The 26,311-nt window shown below is 43.2% G+C and overlaps 3 protein-coding genes across 3 annotated transcripts; 2 read left to right on the top strand and 1 right to left on the bottom strand.

Moving 5' to 3' along the window:
- Positions 1-476: 476 nt before the first annotated feature.
- rpl21 (ribosomal protein L21) lies at positions 477-3,443 on the top strand. Its single transcript, XM_069667418.1, has 6 exons — positions 477-544; positions 1,349-1,427; positions 1,819-1,880; positions 2,204-2,316; positions 3,017-3,167; positions 3,322-3,443. Exons 2-6 carry the CDS (start codon positions 1,361-1,363, stop codon positions 3,409-3,411), a joined length of 483 nt encoding a protein of 160 aa, XP_069523519.1. The 5' UTR covers positions 477-544; positions 1,349-1,360; the 3' UTR covers positions 3,412-3,443.
- A 7,375-nt stretch (positions 3,444-10,818) lies between these two features.
- Positions 10,819-12,785, top strand: gtf3ab (general transcription factor IIIA, b). Its single transcript, XM_069667899.1, has 9 exons — positions 10,819-10,932; positions 11,024-11,118; positions 11,212-11,308; positions 11,408-11,496; positions 11,576-11,649; positions 11,733-11,813; positions 11,886-12,118; positions 12,500-12,553; positions 12,651-12,785. The coding sequence occupies exons 1-9, from the start codon at positions 10,819-10,821 to the stop codon at positions 12,783-12,785; spliced, it is 972 nt and encodes a 323-aa protein (XP_069524000.1).
- A 217-nt stretch (positions 12,786-13,002) lies between these two features.
- On the bottom strand, positions 13,003-25,834 carry lnx2a (ligand of numb-protein X 2a). Its single transcript, XM_069667722.1, has 11 exons — positions 25,745-25,834; positions 23,080-23,638; positions 19,473-19,711; positions 19,252-19,389; positions 18,879-19,078; positions 17,061-17,480; positions 16,809-16,982; positions 16,539-16,716; positions 16,224-16,449; positions 15,910-16,068; positions 13,003-13,789 (listed from the first exon to the last, which is right to left on the bottom strand). Exons 2-11 carry the CDS (start codon positions 23,481-23,483, stop codon positions 13,654-13,656), a joined length of 2,274 nt encoding a protein of 757 aa, XP_069523823.1. The 5' UTR covers positions 23,484-23,638; positions 25,745-25,834; the 3' UTR covers positions 13,003-13,653.
- Between the last annotated feature and the right edge of the window lie 477 nt (positions 25,835-26,311).

Below are 26,311 nucleotides of genomic sequence, written 5' to 3'. Positions count from 1 at the left end.
TCAAAAAATAAGGGTTAGCCTTGTCTTCTTTTGCGCATGCGTATCGCAACGGCTGTATATATAACATTTCCAGCACAGTTCAAAGCATAAAATTGCTTTTTTAAAAACCGTCTGTGGTGGGGAGACATGCCAAATTTGTTTTGTTTTTAAATTATTATTATAATTATAATTATTTTAATTATTATTATTATTATCATTATCATTATCATTATCATTATTATTTTAAACTCTTTATTACAAACTGTCAACATGCATTGTACCAAAAAAAACATCACAATCACATACATACAAATGAGGCATTGACAAAACAAAACAAAAAGTAGTGTCAGCAGTCAAAAGAAAATAGAAACAAAACAAATCTTCCATAAGATAAATTATAGAAAAATAATAAAAATTAATAAATAAAAATATTTTTCCTGTTTTAGCGTCGCGATAATTAGTTTCAGGCAGTATCGCGGCCTGCCTCAATTGTATTTCACGAGGCGGAGTTTTGGGTCCATTGATCTCTCTTTCCGCCGTACCCGCCATCTTGTTGAGACCGGGGGTAAGATCCTCTCTGTGTTAAATTTTGTTTTCTGCTGTTTCATGGCGTTATTCGTAAATAGTTGCATGAATGTACGTACCGCAGATCTTCTCTTATACCTCAGTCGGCAAAGAAAGTCTGAAAAAACGTCCTTTTGATCAGTATTTTTCGTTGAATGTGGGTGAGACCAGCAGCGTGGCTCTCCATGCGGGCCTAGCATGCACTGAAACGTTTAGTTGAAACAGTGTTCACCCTGTTGCCCCCGTTAAAATCAACCTTAAAATGGCATTAGTCAAGAATATCCTGTCGTTTATTGATAAGAATTTAACTTCCCAGATGACTGTGCTGCCCCACGTTGGGAGCACAGTGCTTGATATGTATATGTAGTTGTTAGCCTATATATTAGCATGTTTTCTGACACATAGACGGTGTGGAAAAACAGCATGTTAAATGATGTTGAATATTTTTTATCTATCGAAAACCGATCCTTGTCGTTTGCTTGTCAATTTAGCCTGATTCTGTTGTTTAAATAGAAGCGATCTTATATGACAACTGCGTCTGAACCCCAATATTGGCATTTATGGGTCGTCACTTTGGTAATCGAGTCTTGATGTCTATGTTTTCTTGTTAGTCTCTAAAGCAGACTGCACTTTGCATATGAATATGACAATTCAGACAAATCTGTTAATCTGAGATCCCCTTATGGATGTGGTAATAAAGTAGACTCCTTTATTGACATCTTACTTCAACATGCAACCTGTTGATGATGTGAAATGTTTATATTGAAGAATCTTTCACTTCTAACTTGATTGTATTTTCTCTCAGTAATCAGGCATCATGACGAACACCAGAGGCAAGAGGAGGGGGACGAGGTACATGTTTAGCAGGCAGTTCCGCAAACATGGTGAGTATACATTTAAAGGGCAGCCTTTAATTTCAGACCACATTTAAGAGCACTGCCGTAATGGTATTAAGGAAATATAATTCTTTAGGCCTTCTTCACAAAATAGTTTTTAGCATATCACAGTAGGAAAGATGCAGGTGTTTATTAGTAGCATTAATGATGGCTGTATTCCATTTAGCTGCTTCAATTTCATGGTCCTGGTTGTGTGCATGCTGACTGCCTGTCATAGCTTTCTCAGACACCTGAATAGAACAGAACTGTTAAAGTTGTTAACACCTGTGCTTTCCCTCCTGTTAAAGTCCAAATGTCAGTTGTGAAAAAAGCCCACCCAGTCTATAATTGATGTAAAAGTTGTGCAAAATGACACTAATTGGTTGCATTTTCTTGACAGGCCCAATTCCCCTGTCCACATACATGCGCATCTACAAGAAGGGAGACATCGTTGACATCAAGGTAAGACACTGCATGTTGTCGAGTTTGTCTTTGTTTAGGGATTTAATCTGTGTGGTGAATTCAGGCTTTAGTGATAAGAGACTGAAAGCATTTCAAAGATGTGATCAGTAATCTTCTGAGTTGGAGATGAGTGCTTTGTGAATGATTTCTTTAGCTAATCTCTCTTCAGAAAGAAAAGCAAATGATGGGCAGCTATGAGTTGGGCAAGCATGATTGTGCACATGATTAGGGACTTTGTGTTGCATGCTGTGGTAACTTTGGGTACAAAGATGACTGCCAATGTAATGCATTGTAACGTTGTGGCTTGTCATTTCTCTTTTTAGGGTACAGGTACCATTCAGAAAGGAATGCCTCACAAGTGCTACCATGGCAAGACAGGACGAGTCTACAATGTAACCCAGCATGCTGTCGGCATCATTGTCAACAAGCAGGTCAAGTAAGTAGGACGTCTAAATGTGTGTCAATGTTATTTTGATCAGGCACGCACCAAAGGACTTCAAGCTTCTGGCATCAAACCTTAAACAATGTACTAACCCATGAGTCTGTGATGTTGCTTTTAAAAGCATTTTGGGTACAATTCATCAACATTGCTTTGATCTTTGTTCTGAAACTTCTCAATCCTGGCTTCAATCTTTGGTGTGTGCTTGCTAGTTTTCTCCATCTAGATCAGGGGTCTCCAACCCTGCTCCCGGAGAGCTACCTTCCTGCATATTTTAGGATTCTCCGCACCCTAACACACCTGATTTGGATGTTTTGCTTACTATCAATCCTCCGAGACGCGTTAGTTGGTTAATTCAAATCAGTTGTGTTGGAGTCGGAGAAACTTAAAACATGCAGGAAGGTAGCTCTCCAGGAGCAGGGTTGGAGACCCCTGATCTAGAAGCAGCGATGTGACCCCATATTCACTTTGCCACCAGGGCTGTTTATGTCCTGAGTGGTCATTCACGTGGGGGAAAGTATTTCATCCTTTAGCACCCCGGTCTAACTCCTGTTTGACCTCGGGTTGTATTAAGGAGACAGCAAAGGAGTGCAGATATTGAAACGGCATTTCTTTTCATTTTTAACCGAAGCTACCTGGTAATTTGTGTATTGACTCATTTTTTTGATATGAACTGGTTTATTCTTTTCCCTCACAGGGGCAAGATCCTGGCCAAGAGGATTAACGTGCGTATTGAGCATGTGAAGCACTCAAAGAGCAGGGACAGTTTCCTGCAGCGCGTCAAGGCAAACGAGGGCAAGAAGATGGAGGCCAAGCAGAAGGGCAGCTGGGTGGAGCTGAAACGCCAGGTATGAAATGTTAAATTAATTATTCAAATCTTAAAGATATGAAGTTTTCCTTGGAAAGTCCTAATGCCATTTTTTTAAAGGATATTTTAAGTGAATTGGTCTGACAGGTTTCTTTTTTGGATCATGTAAATGAACCTCTGTCTCGTCCCCACAGCCCGCTCCTCCCCGTGACGCTCACTTCGTCAGCACCAAGAAAAACGAGCCACAGCTGCTGGAGCCCATCCCCTACGAGTTCATGGCATAAAGAGCTCACAAATAAACGATATTTGTACACACGCTGCTCGTCGTGTTGTCCTCTGTTCATTCATTGAATTATGCTGTCGTCATGATGTGCTGTCGCTCGGTGATGATTGTCCTCCTTTGATTGCTCATGAAATCAAACGCACTTTTTATTTCACCGGCGATCTGAGAGCGAGCAGCACACGTGTCACAAGCATTTCACCCTCCTCACACCTTTACATGTCAGGGCGACGTTGTTTATCCCATTTGCACTGTGAGTTACTGACTAGCTGTAATTAAATGCTCTGCATACACTTTTTAAGCATGTCACAGAATGGAAACCACTGCTGGAAGTAATATATTTGAAGAGCTGAAGCTATTGAGCAAATACTATGAGTCAACTGCTTTGAAGAGGTAGGTTTCCTAACTATAGTGTAAGGGCTGGGAGGGTCCAGTACACAATGTACGCACAGAGGGGTTTTAACCCAACTACTGGCTTTAGACAATTTCCTGTTAAGTTGATCAGATCTAAAGAAAAAGTCATTCAGTTGTTTTGAGACATCACAAATGCATCACATAAAATAATTAATATTTAAGTACATACAATATATTTTGTTATACAAGCATTCTTGCCGTGTCTGACTGCAGACTATGATCTCTGATATCTTTTTAAAGAATCTCCTAATCATTCAAGTTTATTACACAGATGCTTATGGCATATCGACCCCTGAGTATCTCCACCCAACATCTATGTGACCCAAATAAATACAGTAACTGAAAACGCCTGTGTGGTTGTGCAGGATGAAGACATTTTAAATCCGTGGTTCTCAAGTGGTGGGTCGGGACCCAAAAGTGGGGTGCGGATTTGTGTTTGGAAAAAAAAAGTTAGGGCAAAAAGTCTATGCTGCGCTTTTATTTTGAAGGACATGGGTTTCCAATGACGTGCGTGCAGTCGTACTGTAGTTTATTCACGCTACATGTATCCACTGGTTGGGTAACCCCACCTACAGTAGCCTTTATGTTGCACTTTTGTAGTTTATTTCTGTTGGAAAAAGGCTGCTAATTTAATGAATTGTAGAGGGAATATTTTCCTCGCACAGCTGCCTGCTGGTCATATTGGTTGTCATATGTGATGCTTCATTCCGTCTCAGATCCAAACGGCACCGTTATTTATTAAATCAATTTGAGTGGTGATATTTCAGAAATCTGGACTCTGAGGTTAGATCAGCTGAGAGCCACTGGTTTAAATCACCCACAGAAACTGATAGTATCAAAAGTGGAAAATTTACGTTAAAATCCACTGCTGCACAGCCTGAATCACAAAAGAAACTACAATTATATGGAATAGCCATTAAAAACAACACTGCCCTTGTAAACTGAGGAAAGGCACTGTCACATACTGTACATATTCTGTATCTTGTAGTAGTCTGTCCTGTGTTGGTGCAGTAGGTGGCAGTGTGCACCAGGATACATACAGACCTCTCCTGATGTCTCCTGCAGAGAATCTGCTTAATGAAAGAGCTCTACTATGGAAAACTGTATTTTCCTGTTATTAGTGTTAATGAGTATTGAATCAGATTTTAATTGGGCATTAATTTCCCCACCGGTAGGGTTACCTGTAACCTGTCAAAACTTTGGTTGACGTGTTCAGCATGATTCAGCAGATTTATTAAATTTCCCCGGGGGTATATTAAGGGAGTGTACTAATAACTTTGTGTTAAAACAGGACATTTGACACAAAAAAACAACCATATAAACATATAAAATGTGACAGTGTAATCTGTAGGTCCTTTTTATTATCTATATTAATAATTAGACTCCTTTTTTACCTGTCAAAGTAACATTTTAAAGCAGCTTGTGACCCCGTATTTTTATTGGCACTAAATAAGAGGCGACATTAGTATAATTCTTCCACTTTTTGAACTACCTGTCATGATGTTGCAGCACTGTGTGTGTGTATGCGTGTGTGTGTGTGGACGACTTGGTGTTTGCAGTTTAATCAGTGGAGGCTGAATGGCTGGCTGGTTATGTGACAAATAGGTTATCTCACCTCACCTCAGTACTTTACCCAATATTTACACGAATTAGCCGCAGTTTACAGAGATAGGGCCAGCAGCTGACAGGACGAGGTGTGTGTGTGTGTGAGAGAGAGAGAGCGAGAGAGGGAGAAGGCCGACACTGAATCAGCCCCAGGTTTATTTCTCATTTCTGTGGGTGCTTTACATGATATTTCTTGAAATAGGTTGGATGTTCTCTGGAGTAAGTAGGTCTGTACACATAATGAGTGTTGTAATCCCCTCTGAGCACAATAGAGTTGAGATAAACCTGGAGAGGTTGTCTTCCTTCACCTTCGTAACCCAGCAGGCAGGAGGTCAGCTAAGTCAGACCCAGGCCTTATCAGGACCGAGTAATAAGTATCCAACAACCTGAAGAGGGAAAACCAGGGAAACCAGATGAAAAATAAAATGCAATCAATCAACGAGCGCGTTGGCAGCTAAAGCTCTTGGTATTGATCGGCAGGACTTGGATTTTTCTCGTAGTATTTAGATAAGGCGAAAAGGGCATCTGTGTTTTGGTGTATTCCCACAGCTCTTAGAAGGAGGATAAAAAACATTAATAGAGCAAAAACTGAGGTTTAAAAATCATTCAACATGTATTTTGTGCTGCTTTGTATGTTTAATATGACATTAATGCGTCCTGTGGCTTACACCTACAGTAAGTCCTTTGTGTTTGTGTGTGTGTTCTCACAGATACACCAGAGAGTGTGTGTGTGTGCGCCACTGACTCATGGAAGTTACTGATTGAAGGAACAAAAAGTAAACAGAGAAGGAAAGAGAGAGAGAGAGAGAACGCCAGAGGGAGGAGGGCAGAAAGAGGAGGCCTCTGGATAAAAGCCGTGGAACACTATGAACTCCTTAATCACACACATTTGACACACACAGATTGAGTCTGTCAGCTCGGCCTGCAGCTCAGAGCAGCCGTATCGACCCGGGGGTTTACATATTAACCACACACACACACACACTAACAAACAGTGGATAATTGGACACAGACAGGCTTGCATGATATGAAATTTCACAATTATCAGCCCTGCTGCTCTACATGGACCACAATTTATTTAACAGGGAAAGTTCATCCTAATAATGGACCCATTCTTGTGCTCAGGTTTCGAGATATCCATCAGGATTTCAACCTTCAATGGCCACAAATAAGCTTTTATTTTGTAGTATTGAAAATGTTCAGTTTAAAATAATCCACAGGCCTCAGAGTCAGCTGTCAATCAAGCTTTTGTCTATTTAGGGAATAGTACCTCTATTGTTTGGAGCATGTTCTCTGCAATATCTAGAGTTATGGGGCCGTTTTAGACTGAAATGTTAAACATTTAACTAAAATATTTTACAAAAACAAGATAAATAGTACTTTATTTTTAATGTACTCAAATCCTTACTTTTATCAGCATAAAGAGATCACTCCATTCTGAGAAAAAGTCTTAAAAATAGGTTTAGATTTACATAATGTGCTTCAAGCATGAGAGTCAAATCAGCAGAATAGACTATTACATATTATATTTTATATTTTACTTATTGTGTAAGAATAAGAAAACCTTTATTGAACCCACAATGGGGAAAAGTCCGGTGTTACACAGCAGCAAGGAAACAACAAAGAACACACACGGTGCACAATATAATCAAACAGTTGAAAACAACCTAAAAACAAGTTTGTTGCATATGTTATTGTTTGGGGAGTTATTGCATATGTTGTATTTTACATTTCACAGAAAAGTACAGTGCACAAAAATGGTCAACATGTACAGTGAAAGTACTTATTATTGCACATATAAGATTGAAGTGTTTATATTTTCTACTCGGAGCAGGTTTGATTGAACAGTCTGACTGCAGCCGGAAGGAAGGATTCGCATCATCTCTCTCGCGGTATCACACACTGCAGGTGAAGCAATCTGTCGCTGATGCAGCTCCCCAGTGAGCTCCATGAGGGATGACTGCTTTGCCATCATCCTCCTGTCACCCACCACTTCTACAGGGTCAAGGGGGCACCCCTGAACAGAGCTGGCCTTCTACACCAGTTTGTCAAGTCCCTTCCTGTCTGCAGCCGTGGCGCTGCTGCTCCAGCAGACCCCTCCATTAAAGACAGCTAATGCCACCACTGAATCATAGAAGGTCCTCAGGAGTGCAGGGTGCACTACCTGAGGACCTGAGTCTACTTAGCAGATTGAGTCTGCTCCAGCCTTTCTTGTAAAAGTGCGTTTATTATTTTATTTTGTAATTTTACCATCAGAACTACCTTTGGTCAATATAAAATAAAAAATCATGTTGTAGTAAAATAGTATAATGTACTACATTTGAATCTGAACTTAAGAGGAATAGAACTACATAGTGACATAAGAATAAACTACAAAATACCTCAAGTACACTACTTTAAAATATAATTAGTTATCATTAAGAGCCGCAAATAATATTTTATCTGCAATGTATTGGGCTAAGTGAGACATTATGTATTATCATACTCTTACAATTATACAATTCATACTCCTCTACTTCCTAAAGAATAATATTTGTGACTGTGGGTGTGACAGTGTATATGAGTGTGTATGTGTGTGTGTTTGGGATAGGCCTGAAGGTTTAACAAAGGCACAAGGAAATCCCAGAGCAGGCCAAACAGAGTGCATGCTGTATCTGTGTGTGTGTATGTGATAGGTGGGATGATAGAGCCTGTGTGGTTATCAGAGACAGAAAGGGGGAGGCATGGTCATATATGTGGATATTGGGCCAGCTGTATTGATCCTGGCCCTGACAGCACAGGTGAAAGAGGTGGGGGGGTGGACCGGATGAGAAGAGGAGGAGGCTGATAACGGTGTCAACTGACCCAGGCAGGCTCACCTGAAGCGTGGGAGGGCAGCGAGGTAACGCCCAACAGGCTCTCAATAGGCCTTATTCACAAAAGTGAGTCAAAGGTTTCACATGAGAGCAGGGCATGGGCGCAGAGGGTGATCTCTAATGTTTGGACAAGTAGATAGTATTATTGGATCAGTGTTTTTTTTCTCAAGCCAAAAAATGTTTATCAATGTTACAACAGTCTCTACAACCCTTAAAAGAAAAAATAACTCTCACAATATATTTCCTCAACAAAACAAAAGCACCCATGCCCAGTTTAAATTTCTGCTACAAGCTAACCTGGCCTGGTATAAGCATTAGTTTTTGGTTGCTAATGTTAGCTAACATTAGCAAACAATTGCTGTGGGCCTATAGCAGACATTTAAAAAAAAAAAAACACATTATAAATAATGTTTTATTTTATTTTTGGACTGTATGAATAATAATGCTGCTGTTAGAAAATGTTTTAGCATCAAAAATGTTACGTAGTCTTGCTTTAAGCAGTTTGGTAAAATATTTTTATAGCTATTTGAAGTGCTGCTCTTAAATTGTAGTTGTAGCATTGACGTTGACATAAAGCAAAACTGTGACTTTTAAATATTAAATAGCAGTCTTTTGACAATTTCAATCCTGAATTTGTGGATGTTAACCATAGACTGTATACATAATAATGCTAACACACCCTTGCTCAATTGAATACACTTGTGTTTTGCAACAGCGCTGGTCTGGTATGACCAGTAGTTTATGGTTGCCAATGTTAGCTAACATTAGCAAACATTGCTGTAGGCCTATAGCAGACATTTCCTATTTTGTTTGTTTTTTGGACTGTATGAATCAAATTGTGCTACTGTGAGAAAATGTTTAGTATTAAAAAGGTTACATAGTCTTGCTTTAAGCAGTCTTGCTTTAAGCAGCTTTTAAATTGTAGTTGTAGCACTAACGTTAACATAAAGCAAAACTATGTGACTTTTAAAATAATAAATAGCAGTCTTTTGACAATTTTGATATTGAATTTGTGGATGCTAACCATAGACTGTATAAATAACAATGCTGACAAACCCTTGCTCAATTTAATACACTTGTGTTTTGCAGATTTGGTCTGTTCGACCATTAGTTTATGGTGGCTAATGTAAGCTAGCCAAGAGAGACATTTCTGAATAACCAACACAGTTTACTATTTTTATGACTCTTCTCTACTAAATGCTCCTGTTACACTATGTTTTAAAATGTTTTCTTATCCCATAGGTCTTATCTCTTGTTTCAACAGTTACTGCTACTGCTAGCTAAAGTTAGCCTAACTTAAACATGAGACCTGTAGATTGGTGAACAGCAAACACTGACAATGTTAAATATATTTCAAATAATAAATGACTGTTGTCATTAGTTAGAGTTAGAATAATGGAAAGCCAGACAGAAATTGATGATAAGGATTGTGTAAAAGCTGTATTGAACAAAAGTTTGCTAACATTAGCAATCATTAGCCTTAAACTACTGATCATATAGACCTGAGGTTGTACCCCTCATTTTGTTCTCTTGAGCAATGGCACACTTACATTTGTAAGAAAATAATTTGCAATTTATTTCTCTCTTTTTCAGGTTTGTGGGTCACAAAGGATCTTTTTGAAGGCTAATTTCGAACAACAATACATTTCAGCTATCAGAAAACAGTATTGGACGGTTGATAAGATTAAGATTAGAGCAATAAATTCTGTGTGTGTGAGATTAATGGAGACAGACAGTCGCCTCTCTCCATGCTTGCGCACCACACACACAAACACACACACACACACACACACACAGATCAGTACAGCAGATAAGGATGCATACTGCAAGGAGCCTTGGTGACATTTTTAAAGCCCGAATCAATCAGTGTGGAGGAAAGACTTGTGGACTTTTATGATGTTTGAGTGTCAATGAGGTTACGATTAAACCCAGGGACTTAAGTGATTTTTGCTTCTTACATGTCTGTCTCTATGCGTTACATTAACGCACACTGGACTTTTATATCGCCTGTACACTGCATTATTTTTTAATTTGATAATGTCGGCTTTTTTTGCACTCACAAATATCCATCTGTACAGTTTTTATTTACACCTGTTATACGTAGTGTTTTTTTAATTTTAATTCTTTTTGCCTATTTGTTTTTAATCTTCTTTTATTTAAGTCTTTCACTTATCTTTATTCTAGTTCTGTTATAATTGTTCTGCACAAAAACACCAAAACAAATTCCTTGTATGTGTAAACCTAATTGGCAATAAACCCCTGATTCTGATGTTGAATCACTTGTATGTACTTGTAGCTGTAAGTTATAAAAGATTTCTTCAAACACAAACGTTTGCTGAGGTAAAAATGTGGAAATATCAAGTCTGTTTTTTAATTCCACTGAGGTAGAACACCCCCTTTCTTGCTGTAATTGGTACATTCCAGTTAGATAAATTAATCACAGGTGAGCAGCTGGTTGCAGACCAGATAGTGTCCTGCCCCTTTACAACTAGTTTTGCCTGTGACCACAACACCACATCTGACATCTCTTATTAAAGATGGGGGAGAGGTTGCAAAGCCAAAAAAGCTACGTTTGCTCGTTTTTTGATTGTAAAGCTAAATTCAGTAAGTCATGGAAGCTAGAGGCTCATCTTTGCAAACACACAGGATTGGTAAGTGGCTCGAACTCGAGAGGCCGAGCAGAAATACGTGGAAACCTCCACATAATATTGTTTTATGTGTCAAATGTTTCCCTGAACTCAGAAACCCTTCTCCTGCGAGAACTGTGACAAGAGCTTTTCCACTCGCTATCAGCTCACCAGGCATGAGCTCAATCACAGCGGGGACAAGCCACACAAGTAAGCCTCTTTGTTCCTATTTTGAATAACTGCATGGTAAAAAATGGACCTTGTTGTCGCTTACCAAGTCTTTTTATCTGCTCTGGGGTCCAGGTGTCTGACTGATGGGTGCCCTGAGGCTTTTGTCACCCACACCAGCATGAAGAACCACATGGCTCGAGTTCACCAGCACCAGGAGAAGCGATATCAGGTACGATAATCCCACAGCTTTCTTTTTTTACTTTGCCATAAGCAGGTTTCTAATCACTGTGATGACTACTTGCATCTTTTTGCTCTTGTTTTCTTTCAGTGTGACCATAAGGGTTGTGTAAAAGATTTCAACAAGAGGAACCAACTGAAAACTCACAAGTTTGAGCACCAACAGGTTCTCCCATTTCAGTGAGTGGCTGCACATCTACCGCAAAAATAACTGCCATTTTTTTCTTCTTTATATCTTTATATTTACCTTTCTATATAGCTGTTCTTTCAGTGGCTGTGCAAGAGAATTTCCCACTCATGGCAAACTGAAGCATCATGAGAGGGTGCATGCAGGTTGGTTAATAACAAGAAGGGTTGTATTTCCTTGATTGGCATGAGTTTAACTAAAACATACACCATTTATGTCTCTGCTGCAGGTTACTATTGTGAGAATGAAGCTTGCTCTTATCATGGAAAGACATGGACGGAATATCTGAAGCACAGAAATGAACACAAAGGTATGAACTTAATGCTTGGAAGTGTTTAATACCTTGTCACAAACTGGCTACTTGAACTGACTTTGTTTTCAGTCAAGGTGCCGTGTGGAGAGTGTAAAAAGCTGTTTAACAACACCTGGTTCTTGCGCCAGCATGAGCTCCGTGTCCACGCCGGAGGGACGAAGAAGCTGCCGTGCCCGAGGAAAGGGTGTGCTAAAAAGTTCACCCGTCGGTTCAACTTGGAGAGCCACGTTCTGGGAGATCACGAGGGCAAGAAGCCCTTCAGCTGTGCGTATGCTGGCTGTGGGAAGAGCTTTGCCATGAAGGTAAACATGCTGCACTTCTATTTAACACATCTAGGGTCAAATCTCTTTCTATTTAAAGGTATCTGGCTGTGTTGATTGTTTGGGTTTCACTTGCTTCATGTAGACTTTGCTGTATGTACAATTTATCTGACATATTAAGAGAGGACATGTTTACTAATGGTAGCTGTGTTCCTGTTTTGATAGGATGCAATACTTTTGATTTTTAAGTGTGTTTTAGCCGCACAGATTCAATGCCAGTCACCTTCATTGTACTTGGCTGCAACTGGAAAATACATTAAGAGAGCACATTAAGAACTGAAACTGTTTACATGGCTAGACCCTAGAGGTGAGGTGTAGCTGATGCAGTGTTGTGCGTGTGTAACCGGTCTCATTGTTAATCAGGAGAGCCTGTGGCGACATGGAGTGGTGCATGACCCAGCAAAGAAAAAGCTGAAGGTAATTTGTCCTTGTGAACTTTTTCTGCAGAAAATGTGACTCGCCTCTCCTCCATTTGTCCTTTTTCACATTCCTTTTTTATCTGTTCCCTCTCTAGAAACTGCATCCTAAAAAGAACCAGCCGTGGCGTGTGGCGGAGCAGCTCCGCCTGGCAGCTGCAGCCAAGCAGGCAGAGACCAACAAGCTTGCTGCAAAGCTGCGCAACACCACTTTAAAGGCTAACAAATATTGAGGCTGCTGTGTTTACACTTCAGCTCGGATGTTTTCATTAATAGTGAAATAATTCACGTTATTTCTGTTGATTTACTTTGTTTAAGTGAGTATGAAATAAAGCCTCACTACTACAGCACGACAGTAGCTGCTTGTTTCTGACTACAGCTATTAAACTGCATCTTGATCTTCTAAACCTTTGACTTCCACTTGACAAAATCACGCTATAGAGGCGTTAATCCTCTGAAGGAAATGTTTATTAAACAAACAGAACACACATTCACACACATGTATAAAACTCCAGCTGATGGGACAGCTGGTTTTCATGGTGATGAGGCCTAAGGGCAGTCGAGCCCCCAGGGTGCGGCAGGTTTCTAATAAGGCCTGAGGCTTATTCAGCTGGATACAGCGCTGGTGTTGCAGAAAATCTTGATTCGAGTGATTACAGGTCATTCTCCTAGATGACACACAGGATCACAGGCTACTTTAATTATTTTTTTTTAATGCTCTATCTCTACCTGCAACGATGCATCCACCTGAATACAGCCCTGGATTCTACAACTGCCTGGTGAGGTGAATACAGCACAGATCGCCTGTTAACAGTTGCAGTACCATTCCTCCCTGCGGAGTGAAGACAACATGACCATATGAACTCAGCAGTGTGTGTGTGAGTGCAGTCTGTCGAGTGACGTGGCACGATCTGGATCAGGTCCCACCTGGTCAGGACAGGCTCGGTCCTGCTGGGTCTACTACAGTTCTGGATGCTTTTGGTCCTAGATTAAGCCCGGTATGGAGCGATGTACAGTAGCGTGTACCAGTTCACTTTGGCCAAGGTCGTTCCCGATATAGAACATTCAGGGTGGACTCAGCGTGGTTAGGATCTGGCCCGGTTATACCAGGCTGCCGGGCCAGGAGACCACAGTGAGCGCCACCCGGCTGCGCTGCTCCTTCAGCATGGGCACCAGCGCCGAGTGGCTCATTCCTGCTGTCGACAGGCCGTTGACCGCCACGATCATGTCACCGCATCTAGAGTGACACGGAGAGACGAGTCAGTGTGGAGTATAAATAGGAAGCGATAAGTCGGAGTGACAGCTCTTTATTATGAAGACAGAACACAACTGAAACATTTGGTGTGGCAGGGGCTTACAAAGCTTTAAAACTGAGCATGATGCAGGTTAAATGTATTTATATACAGCTCCGGGAAAAAAAGGGACCACCGCAAAAATCAGTTTTTCTCTGGTTCTGCTATTTATAGGTTTGTGTTTCTGTTAAATTAACTTTTGTTTTATTGTCTAAAACATTTCTCCAAAATTCCAAATCAAATATTCTCATTCAGGTCTTTTATTTGCAGAAAATGACGACTGCTTAAGACAACAAAGAGATGCAAAAAAAGATGTTTTTCAGACCAGAATAATGCAAAGAAATTAAGAATTATTATTTACAACAGAATACTAATGATTTAACTCTGGTTTAACCTGGTTTTTAATCACAGCGTTCATACACCTTGACCTGCTCTCCACCAGTCATTCTTTGCTGTTGGGTGACGTTTGGCCACTCTTGGCGCAAATATTCAAGCAGCTGGGCTTTGTTCATCCACCTTCCTCTTCACCACATTCAGAAGGTTTTCAGTGGGGTTCAGATCTGGACTGGGCCGGCCATGACGTGTAGAGAGAGATGCTGATTTAAGGTGTCTTAATTTTTTCCGGAGCTGTATATTCTTATTGGTAATAATTGCAATTAATTCCATCCAGAGCTGAAATGAGTTGTAGTATTAATCCGTTAGCTGATGGACTTTAAATTTATCTGTAGCTATTTTAAGACTTGTTTAGTCTTTTAGGTAATTTCAAGAGCACACATACCAAAGCTCAAATTTGATTTTTTTCATGGTTAAAATGTTAAGATAATTTGTTAACACAGGCTGAAGACATGCTTTGGCTCTCTGGGTAATTTCAATAGATATTTTTTTATATTTTATAGACGGAAGCAACAATCAGCAAGAAAAAAAATAAGTTATTTGTTGAACCAAAACCACAAATCATAAATCTAGTTAAACAAATAAATAAAAACAGCTAAAAAAAACCCATTTAAATTTCTAAAATTGTTTAGAACTGTATTTAAAGGCAAGGCAGGTTTATTTATAGAGCACCATTCATACATAGAGCAATTCAAAGTTCTTTACACAGATAGAAACAGCATCTAGAAGAAATGTGACATTAAGCAAAAATAGATACAAAAAGCTAAATATAATAAGATAGAAGTTCAGGTCTGGTCCGAACACTACAACAGTATATATTTAAGCTTCAGCAGACATTACAAACATAAATAATAAATTTAATAAACACGCTTTGGTGAGGATTGAAAATATTAAATATTAAATGCAATAAAGAAACATGTCTGCAGCTCACTGATGTTTTTATATGATAGTATTTGGACAGTAATGAAGCTCTGCACAGAGGGATTAATAAGCAGACAAAGCTTTTTAACAGGATCTATCTGTTGTCGGGTTTTGTCTTTTTTTAAAGGACTTTAAAGGTTAACAGTCGGATCCTTTAATCCTTTCACAAAAGAATGGCCTATATGATAACTTCTTACAAAAGGGCCATAAAAGACAAAAGTCAGAGAAAGGAAAAAAATCCAAAACATGTTTGAAACTTTAAGATTAGTGAATCAACCAAAGCCCACTCACTAAACCACGTACTTTTAATTTGGAGGACAAAGATGTGGTACAACTGCATTCATATGGGTATGACTGTTTGCATCATAACAACGGTGAAGATACTTATGAAACAGCAAAAAAGGAGCACCTACCTACCTTATATAAAACTGATACAGCGAGACCTTTAAATCTTTTTTCTACACATTTAAAATGCTCAAATAAACACGTCTTCTTGTCTACAATTTTAATATATTTTTCTAATAAAAAAATTAACTTCTCTTATTAGTAAAATCTACTTATACCTCTAAAATGAACTCTTAGATAATAAACAATCTGAAAATGATCTGTTCTGTTCTTCTAATGGGCTCTGTAGGCGTGGCCACAATCACGCCACTCTTATCACTGAGCACCTGGAGGTCACTTTATCTGCCTGCTATTGCTCCACCGTGTCACCTCTAACATAAGCCACAGATAGCAGCCGATCACTCACTTGAGGCGGCCGTCATAGTACGCAGGCGTGCCGAGGACGATGGTCTTGATGAAGAACGCCTGGTTCCCGTGGCTCTCCTCGTATCCCCCGACGATGCTGAAGCCCCAGCTGCCCGGATGGCTCCGACGCAGGACGATCTCGTGACTACTGTGCAGGTAGCTGCAAGACACGAGTGAAGCAGAGTGATTAAACTATCTGGTCCAGTATCAGTCTGCAACAGAGAGCTGTTAATCACACACAACATAAGTACATTTAATCACAGAGCTGTACTCTATTTAAAAGACGTATTTGTGTGCCCCCCTCTGTGCGCTCACCTGGGTAAGCCAAGCCACATGACCCACGACGGGGACCAGTTGGCATCAAAGTCACTATCGTGTGTGTGAGGCAGCAGCTCGTCGTGCTCGTGCTCCTCCACCATGCTGACCTCCAGCACCCGCAGCTGGACGGAGGGCGAGGCAGCGCTGGCCTTCAGGGTGCCCACAGCCTCGCTGTGGCTCAGGTACGTCAAGTCCTGCCCGTTGATACTGAGCAGGACGTCACCTGAAGAAGACAGGAACAAGAACCCGGATGTGACGCTTTTGATCCAGGTGATTCTCTAAGGTGATCGTCGTTTGTGAGGGAGCGCTCACCTCGTTTGATTCGTCCGTCCCTCGACAAGCAGCCGTGCGGTTGGACGCTGGTCACAAAGATTGGCAGCTCCCCGCTCTTGCTGCCCCGCCCTCCTGCGACCGTCATGCCCAGAGACTCGAGGGGTTCCTTCTTCACAGTGATGTGTTTCTCCTTGCAGGTCACACACTGGGAAAGGTCCTGGCATCACACACACACAAAAACAGGTTCAGTGTCTAGAACAGAAAACATGTGTCCACCTAAAGAGGAGCTTAAACACATCTGCTGCTCACTCTGTGGGTGCTGGTGCGGGAGAGGTGTACGGGCACAGGACTCGGGGTGGAGCTGTGGTTAGGCAGGAAGTGATCAAGGCAGTAGAGGTCTCTGGTGGAGCTTGATTTTGGCGGTGGAGGAGGGGTTGGTTTGCTGGGTCGGCCGATCATCAGGTGGACTCGCTCTCCGCTGGCCTGCACAGACAGTCAGAGTTAGTGTCTTACAGCCTTCAGTGATATCAATGATACCAAAAGAAATCCAAACAACCTCACCTGTATGATCTGTGCAGCCTGCTCGGGGGTGCCGTGGCGTAGGTCCTGCTCATTGACGGCCAACACGCGGTCATTACTCCGCAGTCGGCCGTCCTTCGCTGCCAGGCCGCCCTCCAACAGATCCAACACAAACACTCCTGACTCATCCGTCCGCCGCACCAGCTTGATGCCGAGCTGCTCCGATGAGTCCCGCTTGTGCAGGGTGATTCTCAGTGTGGCGGGGCTGGACGGGGCGCCCTCGGGGGTGGAGCAGGGGGCGTGGGGGACAGCCGGGGTGGAGGAGGTGGAAGAGGAGGAGGGAGGCGCCCGGGAGGCACAGCGGCGCTCCCGAAGCACAGTCAGCTGTAAAGTGGTGCAGGGGCGTGCGAGTGTGGAGCGAGCAAAACTGTGGGGGACGTTACTGATGTCCACATTGTTCACCTTAGAGAAAGACGAGTGGAAGGACAGGAAGTGGTTAAAGTTGCATAAAAAGCTCAGCAGATACAGGGCAGCTTCAGCACTCCATTCTGGTTTCTGACAATTTAAGACCAGTATTCACTCTCTGATTAGCTCTGTTTTGGTCTCTACCACCTCCTGAGAGCACTTGGCTCATTAGCTGCTACATGATGCACTGTCTTCTCCAGCTAAGTGCTAACTTTGTCTGACTGCCTTTTGGTGCTGGGCAGGGAGGTAAATTCAGGTCTTGAAACTAAAACAAAAAGCTAAAAGACCCTAAGATGCTCCTCATAGCCCCCAGGTTTTTTGGCCTTTGCCTTTATTTAACAGGACAATGACTTGACCGGAGATGTGGGGAGGAAAGAGTGGGGTAGGCATGCGCCAAAGGGCCGATGTGTCGAGGACTTTGCCTCTGTACATGGGGCGCCTGTTTTACTTGTGCCCAGAGCAATGCATTTCTAATACAAGTAGTCATTGGATCCACTTCTAATAGAACAAAATAGTTCGAGGCAGCTTTAAGTAGGCAGAAAAGTTCAATAAAAGTGATTTAGGAGGAAGTGAACAAGATATTTTGCAGCGTTTATGAAGGAAAGAGATGAGGTCAGATGATTATATTTGAACCGCGCTCAAAAAAATCTTTAATGTATAAAAATATGATGTGGTAAATATTGACACTACTGTCTGCTTTAACAGCTAGCCTACTACCAATCTCGGATCCCATCGTCTATAGTAAAGACGACGATACAACCTCTGGGGACAACAGTGGACATGTCGGGCGTGTAGCCAGCGGTGAGCGATAAACGACTTCCAGTCAAGAAACAGTTTCTTGTGATTTACTTTAATTAACAGGTCTTGAGTTTTCCGAAATTTCTACATCATGAAAGTCAAAGTCAAAATGAAGCTTTGTCTGGTCTGTCCTCAAGAGGAGAAGGAAACTACTTTTAAAGTCGGATTCATCATTTCTGATGCATTCGAGTGAGTCGGGAAATCTGAATGCTGAACGGCTTTCGTGACACAGCGTCAAGGGAAGTTAAAATTTGGATCTAGAACAGTTTGTTAGCTGTTACCATGCAGATGTCTGTTCATAGAGATGAATAAGAAGCTAAATCGTCGTCAGATGTCGCTGATGGGAGCTGGTTACGGTGGATTACGTTCTGCCTGCTTTTGCTCTCCACACGGACTGCTTTTCCTGCATACGCCGCAGCCTGCTGATACGTGATTGGTCAATATTACTCGGACTACAAGCGTACTACAAACATTTCTATGTAGAATCTGTAAATATCACTAATAATAAACCCTATTAGCAGTAGTGTAAACATGGCTGAGGGTGATTGAGAATTCTTCGCTAAAAAGACTGAAAATCATAAAATGAAAATCTCCTACCTGCAGTATCTGATCCCCGGCCAGCAGCCTCCCGTCTCGTGCGATGACCCCGTCTCTGTAAACTTCCTGAATCACGATGTTGATGAGCGGCGTCTCATTTCCTCCGACGACGCTGATGCCCAGCTCAACATACGGGTTCGCCCGGTGGACCTCGATGGCAGTTATCTCTCCTTCAGGAAGCGAGGGCAACTTCACACAGCCTTAATGGACAAACAAATCACATTACACTGCTGCAGTTCACAATCCAATTTCCACATCCTCCAAACATGATCTGATTATCCTATCGTATACGATTACACTGCAACAGAGATAAGCTGCAATATTTCATATCTCTGATCTCTAGTGCTCAGCCCTGCAGGAAGTGATGTCATACCCTCCTCAGCAGAGAGCGGCGGAGACTCGGGGCAGTCCCAGCCGGAGGAGGTGGAGCTGACAGAGCGGAGGAGGTGGATGCAGGGGTTACTGAGGGGCCGCTTCACCCTGGGGACCACACACTCCAACCCCACCACACCTAAAGACAGGAAGAGACGGATGCTGTTTCAGCTTATCAACAGTCTAAATCTCACTGTGGATGCAGAAAGTAGACCCACTCACTGTCTTCCTCCGTGCTCTCCTCGAAGGCGGGGTTGTCAAGGCCGGCGTCCGTCCACATGGGCCCATTGCCGCTGGTGTTGTTGGGTCCGGAGGGTGGAGAGGGCGTGCGGTCCCTCAGGTCTGTCTGTGGGGAGCGCGGCGACCTGGGAGGGCTGGTCCCCGTCCCCGTCGCTCGCTCGTCCCCACTCTCGCACCGCGGCCCTTCCACGCTGGTCTGCTGACACCGCGTCCCGGGGCACCTTTCACCAAGCAACAGGCGTCAGTTTGTTAGTCCATCTGACGTGTAAAGAAAATCAGGTCCGGCATCAGTTCATTTAACAGACCTGGTCGTCTCTTTTGTGGTCCCCTTCTTTTAGAAGGACAGAGTGCAGAGACGTGTGGAGCTGCATTCACTGGGTAACGTGAAAATGTAGCCTTACAGGAAATGTCACAACTTTACTGACTATAGAGAAAATTATAGAGAATATGCTGCATACGTTTATTTATTTTCATTCTTTTCACATAAAGTAGAGCTGCACTTATGAGGGAGTATATATGTTCCCTCATAACCTGCACATATGAACTGTGTGGTGTGAAATACATGTATCTTGCACGTTTGCAGGCTGACAATAAATCTCACAATGACTCTGCACTTTACTTGTTGACCACCCTACAGTCCAAACACTATAAACACTCAATTTAAAGTTCTATAAAAACAGAGGAACCCAGCAGAGACAGACATTTAAGAAGCTGAACCAGTAAAATGTAAATTAAAGGAGCAGTTCGCCCCTGGAAGAAGCCGCTGTCAGTCAAAGCTGGTGTTCTCTGTAATTGATAGAAGCAATAATATTTGAAATTGGCGCCATAGCTGTGGAGAAAGTCGTACAAACAGCTTGTGGTTTCGCCCATTCTACATTCCTACAACACCCAGCGTGCATTGCGCCCCTCCCTCTGAAAGGAACGGCCCAGCGAGAGACGCTGGAGAGAAAGACTCAGGCTCAGAGCGGTACAGAATCTGAAATACAGTGAGAATGTACTGGTGGATCGTCTAAAACATCTTCAGGTCTGCAGTCTACATTTCAAACCTGACAATTTTGAACGAGACATGACATCAGAGGCGGGCGTCCTAGATTGAGGAAGTGTAGTTTAGCGAGCTCCCTGGCCTCCGCCAGATGACCCTTTACGTCGGCAGCGGTTTTCCAGGGCCCATTAGAGAAGCGGATAGCGTCCTCCAAAGGCACAGAGCCAAATTGCATTTTGTTCTACCATAATGGCATTAGCTCCCCATAATAGCATGATAGGACTGAGGTTGAAAATCGGCAAACTGGCCCTTTAAATTACATATAGGTCACTCCCAAAAAAAGCTCTTTCCATAAAAATAAACACAAATCAGGAGGAGACGGATGCATCACTTCTGTCCCCCAAATAGAAACTCTTCACTGAGAAATGATTAAAAATAAACTCAGACAGTCAGACACAAAGGATCAGTGCCGTCTCACCCGTAATTGACTGAAGTATTTACTTTAAGTGGCAGCTACGGTACGAGCTGCTTCTCGTCTCCCTCCTGAGAAAAACAGATATTGCCGTCCCATGATTCTTTGCTCTTGCTTAATGTAAATGCACTCTCACTTCAGGTGTTCTTTCTTAGTTAACTGTCTTCATTATAACCTATCTGTAGTGTTTCCACCAAGACAGTCAATAATAGCTTACTTGTGTCGACAAATATGCAAAAAAGTTGCGCTCAAATATAAGCTTTGATTTGAGCACTTTGCTTTAGAGGCAGTAAAAGTAGCTCACATGCACCATCAGTAATAAGATCAACCATCCCACCTTGACCACTGCGCAGCGCCGCAGCCTGGCACTCTCTCCATTTAATCTAATGCCCACTGATCCCTAATCTTCAACATAAACAATGTTGACTGTCCAAGTCCCGCACGACAGCGGATTCTTGGCTCCTGGATCTTAGACCCTAAGTCTGCACGATAGGCGAGCGGCGATTGCACGTGGTTCACTTGAGGTTTAATCTTTACTAAAGAATGTCACGGAAGTCCGCACGGTGACCTTGTGTGACACGTCTTAAACCGCCTCCTCTTGTCTTCTCCGCACGACATAATGTGTGCAACCTTTCATCAGTTGTAGCCTTGATAAAAAGGCCCGGACAAGAAGCTATGAATCCTGAACCTTACAGACATCTTACAGTTTTCAGACACTTCCTGTCTTTTCTTAAAGCGCCCTAATGTGACTTTATAAATTAATTAAAACCTTCTTCCTCTCACAAATTAAAAGTCACACCCAAAAAAAACTCCTTACTCACTTTAATACACTCAGGAGTTAAGCTTTACAGCTTTACAGCTTAAGGTGGCTAATGTTAGCTTAGGTAATGCTACCTGAATTTAGACAGATATCGTTCTCAGCCGACATTATTTAATGAGTCAGTTTGCTCACTCTCTTCTTCAAGTTACTTTTACTTTTATCCCATAATGATCGCTACTTAGTTCGTCGTGCAGCAAAAGCTACACCTCGCTTTTAAGTCATAAAATCGACCGTCTAAGTCGGGGGTCTCCTGTAAAAACAGCTGACTCACAAAAGCTTCTAACAGCATGTTAGCGATCTTGTTAGCGTGAGCTTGTTAAGGGAAATCTGCTTGACTGAGCTGAGGTGTTAGATGGAGACTGGATATCTAGTCAATAAGCGAGCTTCAAGACACTAATGGATGGTTCCTTAGCAACAGGCTTGACAGAAGTTTGCCCCGAAATCAATCAAACTGGTTGCAACATTGTTCTCTTTAAAAGTTTTTACTACTCTAAAGCACTCGTCCATTCCTCTCAGATGCATAATTTAAACTACTTCCATCCATGTAGCAACAGCCTCACCTGGGTTCCCTTCTATGCGCACACACACACGGTCTTGCTTCGGGCAGTGCAAGACAAGAAGAAGCAGAGAGCAAGAATGCAGTTGCAGACAAAAGCCGAGATAGAAGAAGCCAGTGACAGAAAGGTGCATCCAGAGTCACCCTGACCTCACACCCCGCCGCCTCCACTCACCACAGGCCGGGGTTGCCTTTAGCCGTCTCGCAGAAGAAATGGTTGAAAAGATCTCTGGTGTTGAAGTTGCTCAGCATGATTGCAGAATGAGAACATGGAGCTCCTGGTCGGCCAACCCATGACTGCGGTAGGGAACCACTAATCCCTGTCACATGACCTACAACCCAATAATCCCCTCAGGGTTTCACAGCACCTGGTCCAAACGGGCCAAAAGCCAAGACGTGAGACGGACTGAGACTCTGGAGGTGAAGGATGGCGGGTAAGGGTCACCTGTTCTGGACTAAGGACTACGTTATCTTCCTGCAAGCTACGAGCCAATCGTGAGGATGGAGGGGTCTTGAATGCAACACAGTTTTTTGACTTATACAAACAGTTGAAACTAGCAGTTATTAGCCAGCAGCTTATACCATAGAAGAAGGCAGATTTTTACTCCTGAGAAGCTACAACCAATCCGACAGACTCTGATACAGCTGTAAAAGCTGCATTAATCTGTGTAAGGCTTGTGGAGTCCTGGTTGCCATTCATGCATTGTGTTTGATTTGATGGTTGTGTGTGTATGTGTGTGTATGTGTGTGCTTCATTACCTGTGTTTGAGGTGGGCCTCCAGGTCACATCTTGGCATGCTGAGGGAGCAGACCGGGGTCAAAGGGCACGACACAGACAGCTTGTCCAGGAGCTTGTGCACCAGGATGCTGGACCTGCGGCACGCCTGCAGCTGCAGCCGCGTCCGGTCCAGCGGGCAGAAGTCCCTCTCCTGGAGGAAGCTCCGCAGGCAGCGGGCGCAGAAGGTGTGTCCGCACGGCGTGTCGAGCGGCTGCACCAGCGGCTGCAGGCAGATGTGGCACACCAGGTCGTCGTCCACCTCCAGACGGTAGTTGTAGAGGTGGTTCTCCCAGCTGCGATGGATCTGGCCACACTCCGGACACAGAGACTCCAACGCTGGCTCCACCGGCACGGCTAGAGCCACCTCGCAGCCCGGGCTGCCCATCTCCGCTCCTTCCACGCAACTCAGCTTTGGCACGAATGACTCCAGTGGGGCAGCAGTGTTGGGAAGGGGCACACACACTCCTATCCCATAAGCTTCACAGGATGAACAAGTTGCAGAGAGGACAGATGCCCCCCAGTGGCTGATGGCACATCACCCTGCAGGTCAGAGGGCAAAGCAGGAGGGTTAAACAGCTGTTTCAGCAAAACAACAAGTGTCCGATTATGTGCCCGTGCATTTATTCATGTGGCAAATGCTTTGTGCACGTGTACCCACGAGTCTGCATGCGATCGAGTGGCACTGTGTGTGTGTGTGTGTGTGTGTGTGCGCTGAGATTATGTATTGCTGCTCCTGTCCACTAATCTGGCAGTATAATCTCTCTTTTGCTCTCGCCTGCTGCAATCTTCCAATTCCACAGAGAGGGAATTATCTGGGATTGAGGCAGAGAGAGGACACAGATCAGAGGAAGTGGGATTGGGAGAGCAACAGAGAGGAAGAAAAGAGCCAGCGAGAGGTAGAAAGGAGCAAGACAGAAGAGAGAGGATGGCTCCGTGGAAAAAGATGCAAGCAAAAAAAGGGAAGCAAATAGTGGAATTCTGTCTCAGCGAACTTGATTTTTCTGGCTCAGGCCGTGTACAGATGCACTCAGTCTCCTCTGCAACAGAAGCAGAACATGCCTACAGCAAAGTCTTGAAATAAAGCACTCCACTGAGGATAGAGCTAATGCACTGTACACGATGATCACTTCCACAGCGTTTCACTTCCAAAGCCATCCAGACCTTCAGACGCTCCCGTTGCCCCCCCGTGGGCCTGATGCTGCGGGCGGACAGCAGAGGGCGTTCCTCAGCACACGGCGGGCCGGGCCAAGCCTCAGTGACTACCTGCCTCTGTTTGCAGCAGGGGTCTGCTCCTGTCTCCATGACGACCTGGAGCCTGTTCTGTTCAGTGGGGCTTGACATTCAGAGTGTAGCCGGAGAAGGATGCAGAGGAGCCTCACAAACAGATGCACTTCTCTCAGTAGGATGCTCGGGTACAGCCTGAACGCTTGTCAGTCGACGCAGAGGAATATGAAGATGAGAGCCCCCTCGCTACTTTTTTTTGTCTTGTTCCTTTGACCGGTAGTTACTTATTTCATCCTCCTTTAAGTACGTGCTCCTGTCTGTGTGTGACTGGCTGCTTGTGTCTCCATCCCGCAGCTGGACATGAATTAATCATGAGGACACAAGGCTTCTCTGTTCCTATAACAAAGCTGTGACATCACCACATCACACACCGAACACACACTCGCAAACACACGCGCAGACTTGTAGCAAGCATCAGTCTACACATGCAGAAAGCAACACACACACACACACATCGTGCACAAGAGCTTTTTAGGTACCAGAACCTGCAAATAGTCTTTATCAATAAATAAAGTGTTCAGGTTTTCACTGTGGCTGCAGTTTAGAGCCCCGGCCATGAAAAGCACTTAAATCTATTTTAAACACAACTCAACTCTGCAGCAACAGATTCCTTGACACAAGTCGGATGGAGACTGGCAAATGCTTGTGAAAAACCTCTCTTTCAATCCCACTCAATGTGTGTGTGTCTGTTAGACTCCAAGGCCATGCTGGTATTGTCATTGCACTGCTTTCTATATTAATAAATAACAGTCTTGGCTGTACACCTGACTTTTTTTTTTTCAGATATGACAATCTAGTCTTACAACACAGGACAAGCCATGAACAACCTCGCCTGCAGGAATGACATTTTCAAAGAAGATGAGATGATGTTTCAGGCCACAGATTTAAAATCTCAGGTCCTGTCGGCTTAGCCTACATTTTCATAAACCCCATCTCGTCGTCTCTTATCTTTAAAAAAATCCTGAAAGGCTGATAGTCCATTGCAAGAACAGGCCTGCTGCTGCTTTGCTAGGTCTGTTGCAATAGGCTTCACAATAGTCGGACATGCAATGATAACAACAAAAACTGACACTGGTTTCATTGAAAATTCCTCTCATTTTTTCCACTGTCATTGTCCTAATTTACCTTGGCAACCCACCAAATGAAATGTCATGATCTATGCGCTACCCGCAGGCGTTGAACACATTTGATTAGACAAGAGCATTTTTTTAATCATTGCCCCCATCTGTCTGACTCCATCCCGCCCTCCACGAGCGGAAAAAGCTAGGACAGATGAAGCGACAATGGCAATATCAATGCACAGCCAGCCACACACTGACACCGTTCATGCAGGCACAGAATATAAGCAGCATGTATTGTTACCTGCTCCGGCTGCTCCTCCGCGCCGTGCACTCCGGCCCCAAAAAGGGGGGACGATTATTAGCCGCGGGACCTCAATCACGCATTCACCGCAACGGCCCAGTCCGCAAACCCGCACGAAAACGCCCCCGTGCCTTTGGCAGCGCTGGCCCCGCCCATTGCTGTCCGTCAACGGGGATGGGCGGGGCTTACGGCTGTCAATCCAGGGTAGAATCAGGGTTTGCTTCCAAACAGCCTGCTCAAAAAGACCATCCAAAATTGCATATTTGAACCCTCGCTCATTATTTTTAGGTAAAATAAGGGTATTCCAAAAATGTAAAATGTTGTACAATTGTTAAAAATATTTTTTAACGAACAATTAAGTTAGATATGGTTGAATCTTTTACTTTTTATAGACACTTCTTGCAATGTGGCAATTTTTTGTTGAACTTCATGTACTGTTGTAATGCTTAAAGGTCTTGCACAATAATAGTAGAGTTGCAGTTGAGTCTTTAATAGTCGTCATTAATAGATGCAATGAGTTACTCATTTTCTGATAAGACAGTTAAAATGGTAATCAACCTTTCAGTC

The sequence above is a fragment of the Semicossyphus pulcher genome, unplaced genomic scaffold, assembly GCF_022749685.1.
Source record: "Semicossyphus pulcher isolate SPU_LCO1_2020_fin unplaced genomic scaffold, fSemPul1.0.p SCAF_18, whole genome shotgun sequence".
In the NCBI taxonomy this organism is placed as follows: domain Eukaryota; kingdom Metazoa; phylum Chordata; class Actinopteri; order Labriformes; family Labridae; genus Semicossyphus; species Semicossyphus pulcher.
This window is presented reverse-complemented; position numbering and strand designations above follow the sequence as displayed.